The following is an 8,640-nucleotide window of genomic DNA, read 5'->3' on the forward strand; positions in this document are numbered from 1 at the left end:
CCACTTTAGTAAGATTATCCTGTTTGCAACCTCCAACAGAGTTAAAGTTCAGTTAAAAAAAAAGTTTTGGAATATTTAATTCCACAATAAATAGTACTTCGACTCAGGGGTAAATACAATAGATTCCATGTTTCCATAGGGAGCACTAAAGCACAGGCTCATGGAGGCCCAAGTTTACCCACACAGGGACTCACAGGTGTTCTGTGAATCTCTGTATAGGCAGTTTTCTTTATGTCAATTGGGATGCAGTGTCTGCATGGACACAGCCGTTACTCCCAATTTGCCATCCATGTGGGTGTGGGTGCATGTCTTCAAATGCACACTGTGAGTTCAGGAACATGCACCCACATGAATGTCAAATTGGTAGCAGCGGCTGTGTCCATGCATCCACTGAGTCTCAACTCACATCTATGGGACTGCCTTCAAGGGGATGCACGGAACACCTGTGGGTAAACATGACTCTGTATGGGCATACTCTTTAGTACTCCCTGTGTGAACGCAACCTTACAGATGCTTATAAACAGAGCAGTAAGAGGGACATTAAGGCTGATTTACTAAAGGCAAATAGACTGTTCACTTTGCTAAAGCAGTAGCACTCTGCAAGGGAATTATCCCACGTGAATGAGGTGAAGCTCTGCTGCCTTCCATAATCCAATAATGTGCAAGCAAAAATGCTGTTTTTATTATTTTCCTTGCTTGCAAAGCTCTGGGGAAGATTACCCTGTACAGTAAACAGTGTGTTTGCCTTTTAGTAAATCAATCCCAGAGTGCTGTTGAGCAGTGATGGGTTGCACATTGGGTGTCAAGATTCTGCAGTTACTTGTGAATAGAAGACATATTCCATACATTTACAGTGTTGTGAAAAAGTATATGCCCCGTCCCGTTTTTTTTTTTTTGCATATTTGTCACACTGAAATGATTCAGATCATCAAACAAATTTTGATATTGCACAAAGAAGACCCGAGTAAATACAAAATGCCATTTTTAAACGATGATTTCATTTATTAAGGGAAAAAAGCTGGCCAAACCTGCTTGGTCCTATGTGAAAAGGTAATTGCTCTCCCCCCCCCCCCTTTACTAAATTATGAATGAACTGTGATTAACCACTTATTTTGGACATTTCCTCCACATGTGAAAGACTCATTGCCAGTTATTGCAAACGATTGATTGCAGTTGTTACTGACAGAAATCATTTAAAAATTGCATTTTATATTTACTTGGGTTATCTTTGTGTAATATTAAAATTTGTTTGATGATCTTAATCACTTAAGTGTGACAAATATACAAAAAAAACTGAAAACCTTTGGCAGCACAGTGGCTAAATGGTTACCTCCACCTGGCAGTAGAAGGGTCATTAGCTTGAATCCCAACCACGGCACCACCTGCCTGGAGTTTTTATGCGTTATCCCTGTGCCTGCGTGGGTTTCCTCCAGATACTCCAATTTCCTCCAGGTACTCTGGTTTCCTCTCACACTCCGAAGACATGCTGGTAGTTAAAATTGACTCCTGTCTAAATTGGCCCTAATTTGTGTTTGTATGAATGTAAATTAGGGTCTTTGGATTGTGCACCCCTTGAGGTTAGGGACTGATTTGAATGTACAATATATATATGTAAAGTGCAGCATAAATTGACAGCGCTATATAAGTACCTGTAATAAATTAATAAATAAATTAAAAAAAGGAATGGGACAAATAACTTTTCACAGCACTGTAAATGTTGTGTTTAACTGTATTTATTTCCTCTGTACCCAGTTTTTGCATCCCATATTTTCTGGTAGTTACTGAAATCAGTAAATGCACTTCAGGCTCTTTACAGTGCTGATGAATCCAGGATTGTAAAGGATTAGACATACAGGCTGGTAAAAAGAAGAATTGTAGTGGCAGACTGGGTAGAGACAGTGCAATGTATACTAGAGTTCTCAATGCAATTTCTTGGGTAACTGGGTTAGGTTAACCACTGGTGGAAAAGGATTGGATTAAAAAAAAAGCAGCTAAACCATCTGCAGCTAATCCTGACAATAGGGCAGTAATATGATAACACATCCTGGACTAATCCGTTTCAATCAGGAGGGGTTTTTATAGAAAGTGTAGTTTACATGTATGGTATAAGGAGTGTTGAGATATGCTACATTAAAAGCAGCTCAACATGTGTATGGGCAATATAAAAAATAAAACAAAAACTAATAATAATCAACATTTCATTTGTAGCTGCAGATTATCTTCCTACTTTTTTTGCTTTTCCTCTGCAGGTGTCATTTGGATGGGTGCTACATGCTTTTTCCTCCTGCACTATGAACTTTGCCAACCAGAGCAGCGAAGATGATTTTACAGTTGTGGGACTGTTAAATGTTACGGACACTAACATCCCTCTGTTCATTGTATTCCTTCTTATTTTTCTAGTGACCCTCGTTGGAAATCTCATCATTATAACTGTGGTGATCATGGATCAGTCTCTTCAGACACCAATGTATTTCTTTCTTACTAATCTCTCTTTTTTGGAGATATGGTACACAACTACAATTGTACCCAAACTTTTAGCCAACCTACTGCTGAAAAGCAATGCCATCTCCTTTGCTGGATGTATAACTCAGCTGTTCTTCTTTGTCTCATTTGGAGCCACTGAGTGTTATTTGCTGCTAACAATGGCTTATGATCGATACATTGCCATTTGTAAACCTCTTTACTATTCCACTCTGATGGACACCAGAACATGTCTCCAGCTAGTTGCAGGCTCATGGGTAACTGGAATAATGACAGCTCTAATTCCTACTCTGCTTATTTCCAAGTTAGATTTCTGTGACTCTCGCCAAATAAACCACTTTTTTTGTGATATTCCTCCTCTCCTGGAGCTGTCATGTAGTGATATCTACCTGACAGAAATCTCCATATTTATTCTGTCTCTCATTGTGCTGTTCGGCTCTTTGGTGTTGACTTTGATGTCCTATATATCAATTGTGATTTCTGTACTTAAAATAAACTCTAACAGTGGCCGGAATAAGAGTTTTTCCACTTGTGGAGCTCACCTGACTGTAGTATTGCTCTACTATGGAACAATGATTTTTATGTATGTCCGGCCCCACTCCAACTATTCTTCTGACATGAAGAAGTTTGTGTCAGTTTTTTATACTGTTATTACTCCAGGTCTAAATCCTATCATCTATAGCCTAAGAAACAAAGAAGTTAGAGGATCACTTAAAAAGATTGTACGAAGAATGTTACCACAATTACAAGGCACTGCAAAAAAAAATCTTCCGGTCCACAAAAATATAAGTTGCATTTTCTGATTTATGAAAGCTATTCCTTTATACTTACAGCATCAGCAAAATTCCTTTTTATAAATACTTTAGGCAAGAGACAACAATTAACAAATAAAGCTGGCCATAGATGGAATACAATTCAGCCAGTTCAGCAGGGCCTAGTTGAACTTCCATCCCTGTGTGGTCTCTGTTCAACAGAAGTCAATCGTTAGATCAACTTCTGTTGAATGGAAAAGCTGTCGATCTTTTGTCGATCTCTGAAGCCAATCAGCTGCTGTGGCTGATCAGATGTAATACCACTTGTGTGGATGAAGGAATCTGTTTGGTTTTTTTTTTTTGTTCAGCCCGGGATCATCTATGGCCAGCTTACCGCTTCCCTACCACCCTATAGCAGAACTACTGCTACTGAGCGCAGTGCTGCACAAAATCATATATATATATATATATATATATATATATATATGTGTGATTTTGTATTTCCGGGTAGGGGGCCACAGATGTCGATCACCAGGTCCGGCATGGAGATTCCCGCCAGCACCCGGTGATTGCTAAGAAACACTGATGGGGTAGAGGTCTATATGTTAACAATACAGATCTCTCCCCTGTCAGCTCCAGAACGTGACTTTGTATTGCTCTGCATAGGCAATCAAATACCACTGAAAGAAAGCTCTATTTGTGGGGGGAAAAAGGACATAAATTTAATTTGGGTGCAGCGTCACATGATCGTGCAATTGTCAATTAAACTAACGCAGCGCCATATCACAAAAAAGGGCCTGGTCAGGAAAAGGGGTAAATCCTCTGGAGGGCAAGTGGTTAAGTATGTTTTATCTTGGGTCTTTCTGATGTATACAAACATTATGAAGGACTAGCTTTTCTTCCTGTATTAACAGTTGCTGTAACATTTTGTCCTTACCTACTTTAAAGGGAAACTGGAATGGCTTTTGATCAATGTTATGTCAACTGACTTTTTACGTTTATGAAGCTGATGATTTGTATCTTTTTTCTAAAACATACATAACAGCTTTGTCTAAAGAGAACATGTGGGAGAGGAAGAGGAATGAATGCCTGCTTGGTCTCATTCATCTTTCTTTGTGTATTTCAGCTTGAGCTATTGGGTTTGTTGCCTTTTGCTTTTGTTGCAGATACCGATAAACAAGAAAATAGAGCCATAGCTTCTATCTGAAAATGATAACAACAAATATTCATAGGCAATAATTCATAGGCAAGGAAAACAAGAAATGTTTTAAAATGCTTTGATTTGTTTTTTATTTATTGTGGTGTGCACATTGCATTTTACAAGTCAACAAGTACCCAGTCTATAAGATGTTATACATTTTCTTACATTCACACTACATGCGTTACAGTGTGATTATTTTTTTTCTGTATTCAAAACACACAAAAAGTAGGTTATATGGTTGTCAATGTCATAGTTAACATCAGTGCTTGCAGTTCCAATGCGTTCCGGATGCAGAAAAAAAGTAGAACAGGCTGCATTTTTCCTGCACAAAACTGTACCAGAACGTGGTAAAACACATCAAAAACACAATGGAATGCACCAAAAATGCACTGGAATGCACATGTCCCTATTTAAATTAAAGAAAAAGAGAGGGGGGAAAATTAACTGGAATGCATAAAAAATGCACTGGAATGCGCCAAAAATGCATCAAAAACATATCAAATACGTGCATGCAGAAACGCATCCGGAAAGCATCTGGACTGCATTTCTATAGTGTAAACTGGCCCTAAAGGATGAGTTCACCTTTGTTCACCTTTTTTTTTTCTAAATTCCAGCTTCCCTATGTACCAATATAGCATTAACCACTTGCCTACTGGGCACTTACGTATACCCCCTTCTTTACCAGGCCAAATTTCAGCTTTCAGTGCTGTCGCACTTTGAATGACAATTGCGCAGTCATACAAGATTGTACCCATATGAAATTTTTATCATTTTTTTCTCACAAATAGAGCTTTCTTTTGGTGGTATTTAATCGCTGCTGGGCACTTTACTTTTTGCGCTTTAAACAAAAAAATTGCAAAAACTGTGAAAAAAAATTTTTTTCTTTGTTTCTATTATAAAATTTTTCAAACAGGTAATTTTTCTCCTTCGCTGATGTGCGTTGATGAGGCAGCACTGATGGGCACTGATAGGCAGCACTGATAGGCGGCACTGATAGGCAGCGCTAATGAGGTGGCACAGATAGGCGGCACGGATAGGCAGCACTAATGAGGTGTCACGGATAGGCGGCACTGATAGGTTGCACTGATAGGCGGCACTGATGATGGGTACTGATACAGCACTGATAGGTGGCACTGACTGGCATCACTGCTGGGCACTGACTGGCGGCACTGCTAGGCATTGACTGGCGCAACTGCTGGGCACTGACTGGCAAAACCGCTGGGCACTGACTGGTGGCACTGACTGGCAGCACTGCATTGATGGGCACTGGTGGGTGGCACTGGTGGGCACAGGTGGGTGGCACTGCTGGGCACAGGTAGGTGACACTTCTGGGCACAGGTAGGTGGCACTGCTGGGCACAGGTGGGTGCACTGTTGGGTGGTGCTGCTGGTCACTGGTGGGTGGCACCGCTGGGCACAGGTGGGCGGAACTGGTGGGTGGCACTGCTGGACTGGTGGGTGCCCTGATGATCGGTGCCGATCCCTGCTCTGACAACTGCCGGTTCTCGGCAGTACTTTCCTCGCGCTCAGACAGCGTGAGGAAAGTGCAGCTTAGAACTGGCAATTGCATTTCCCGGTGATCAGCGTGTCATTGGACACGGCTGATCAAGTGGTAAAAGGCCGCTGTGATTGGCCTTTTACCACATCATGTGATCAGCTGTGTCCATAGGACACAGCGATCATGGAGATCGCTGGGTGCGCGCCCCCGGGGACGCGCAGGAGAGCGCGTTCTGGGAGGACGTCATATGACGCCTTCCCAGAACTAGCTGGCCGCAGTGTAGCTGTCATTCGGCTATCTGCGGTTGGCAAGAAGTTAATGTACTTCTTTTGCAGAAATTCAAAAGCTTTCCATTTTTTCTACCCATCTTTATGTGTGCAGATGGCTGTACAAAAAAGCTTCTCTATTACTTCTGCTTTATTTTCTGCAGAGACTTTATGTTATGACACAGGAAGGAGTTGACCCCATTAGCACACACCCTGCATCCTCTACCCTCCTACCTCCCACCCACTTCCAGGTGCATGAATATTAAATAAAAAACAATCAATTAGTGATCACTAAATAAAAAATAGTGTAGCGCTACTAAACTAGATGACCATAATAATTAATTCATAAAAAGATCAAACCATAACGTGATTTGTGCTAAACAATTAAAATAAATATTTATATATATATATATATATATATATATATATATAATTTTGACACAACCTAAAGTGCCAGGGTCATCTTAGTGCCCTAAACAAGTGCCAACACATTATTAAACATAATTACTATAAAAAAAATTTTATGAATACTGTGATAGGTGCCACCACAAATCTCAAAATAAGTCCAATAGTTGAATGAGTGATATCACATATATATGCAATGTGCAAATGACAATCAAGTCTGAATAGAGCCCCGCCTCAGTCTAGACTCCTCCCTCCGATGAGGCAGTAAGAAAGGGGCAGAGCAACTGTCAGCAGCCAGGAGGCGTAGCTGAGGAGCGCGCAGGAGGCATGCGACCTCTTTCCTCGGTACGCCGATACGCAGCTTCTGGTTTTGAAGTGACGCACTTCCGGTACGGGACGCCATCTTGGAACTCCCAGGAAATACTACATGTATGCAATCTACTCACATAGAGGAAAGAGGCTGTAAAACAAATGTGAGTTGCCTTTTAATTTAAATAAAAAGATCTGTAAGCTTGATTTACTACACTATGGAGGATCTCTTTTGTGCTCACTAATATGTGAGTGAGATTTCACAGAACACCTGTTTAGAGGGTCCTAAAGGACACAGAGGAGAAATTTGGAAGGAACAGTTTGGGAAGGAGAGTTACCAGTCGGTGCTGTTGAGGATCCAGGGTGATCCTGAAGGCTTTCTGGCCCTTAGGGGTCGCAGAAAGGAGGTGAGGAGGCACTGCAGCTGGAATGGAAAAGTGTGCTGGCACTTGCACGATTGAGCACCAATTTGCACATTGCATATATATGTGATATCACTCACTTATTCAACTATTGGACTTATTTTGAGATTTGTGGTGGCACCTATCACAGTATTCATAAAAATTGTTTATAGTAATTATGTTTAATAATGTGTTGACACTTGTTTAGGGCACTAAGATGACCCTGACACTTTAGGTTGTGTCACAATTATATATTAATATTTATTTTAATTGTTTATCACCAATCACGTTATGGTTTGATCTTTTTATGAATTAATTATTATGGTCATCTAGTTTAGTAGCGCTACACTATTTTTTATTTATTTATTGCACTGTTTTGGTACCAGTTTGAGTGTTAGCAGCTGTATGGTAGGGTTGGGGTCCATAACAGCGCAGGAGGAACCTTTTGATATTCAATTAGTGATCACTGTTCTCACTAAATACACAGTCATTGATTTTCATTCTTCTACCTTTCTAACTTTCATCTTGGATAGATCATTCATTTGGCAAGTGTTCTGAGTGATCTGATAACAGCCTATGTGGATAGAGCTGTAGTATTGAAAACGACTCCTTCCTGTGTCATGACCTAACGTCTCTGCAGGAAATAAGGCAGAAGTAATAGAGAAGCTTTTTTTGTACAGCCATCTGCACAGATAAAGGTGGGTAGAAAACATGGAAAGCTTTTGAATTTCTGCAAAAGAAGTACATTAATGCTACATTGGTACATAGGGGAGCTGGAATTTAGAAGAAAAAAAAAGTGAACTTCTACTTTAACCACTTCAATACCGGGCACTTTTACCCCCTTCCTGCCCAGGCCAATTTTCAGGTTTCAGCACTCTCACACTTTTAATGACAATTGCACGATCATGCAACACTGTACTAAAACTAAAATTTTATCATTTTTCTTCACACAACTAGAGCTTTCTTTTGGTGGTATTTAATCACCACTGAGGTTTTATTTTTTTTCTAAATTAACAAAAAAGACCAAAAAAAACACGTTTTTCTTTGTTTCTGTTATAAAAGTTTGCAAATAAATAATTGTTCTTCATAAATTTAGGCCAAGATGTATTCTGCTGCATGTCTTTGGTGAAAATAACCCAAATTAGTATTTATGATTTAGTCTGTAGGAAAGTTATAGAGTTCACAAACTATGGGATATATCTGAAAATTGATCGATCCTGAAGTACTGACAGTCAATCTAATTTCTTGAGGTCCAAGAATCTCAGAACAGTACAGATATCCCCCAAATGACCCATTTTTGCAAAGTAGACAGTCCATAAGAGGCATGG

The 8,640-nt window shown here is 40.0% G+C and overlaps 1 protein-coding gene across 1 annotated transcript; it reads left to right on the forward strand.

The window, feature by feature from the left end:
* The first annotated feature begins 2,291 nt into the window (after positions 1-2,291).
* Positions 2,292-3,284, forward strand: LOC149454834 (olfactory receptor 11L1-like). Its single transcript, XM_089686990.1, has one exon. The coding sequence runs from the start codon at positions 2,292-2,294 to the stop codon at positions 3,282-3,284; it is 993 nt and encodes a 330-aa protein (XP_089543116.1).
* Positions 3,285-8,640: the final 5,356 nt, after the last annotated feature.

The sequence above is a fragment of the Staurois parvus genome, unplaced genomic scaffold, assembly GCF_062004578.1.
Source record: "Staurois parvus isolate SC_StPar_1 unplaced genomic scaffold, SC_StPar_1.0 ptg000415l, whole genome shotgun sequence".
NCBI classification, from domain to species: Eukaryota; Metazoa; Chordata; class Amphibia; order Anura; family Ranidae; genus Staurois; species Staurois parvus.

Bases quoted from the DNA above. Each gene is read 5' to 3' on its own strand.
- LOC149454834 (XM_089686990.1), top strand. From the start codon at position 2,292: ATGAACTTTGCCAACCAGAGCAGCGAAGATGATTTTACAGTTGTGGGA.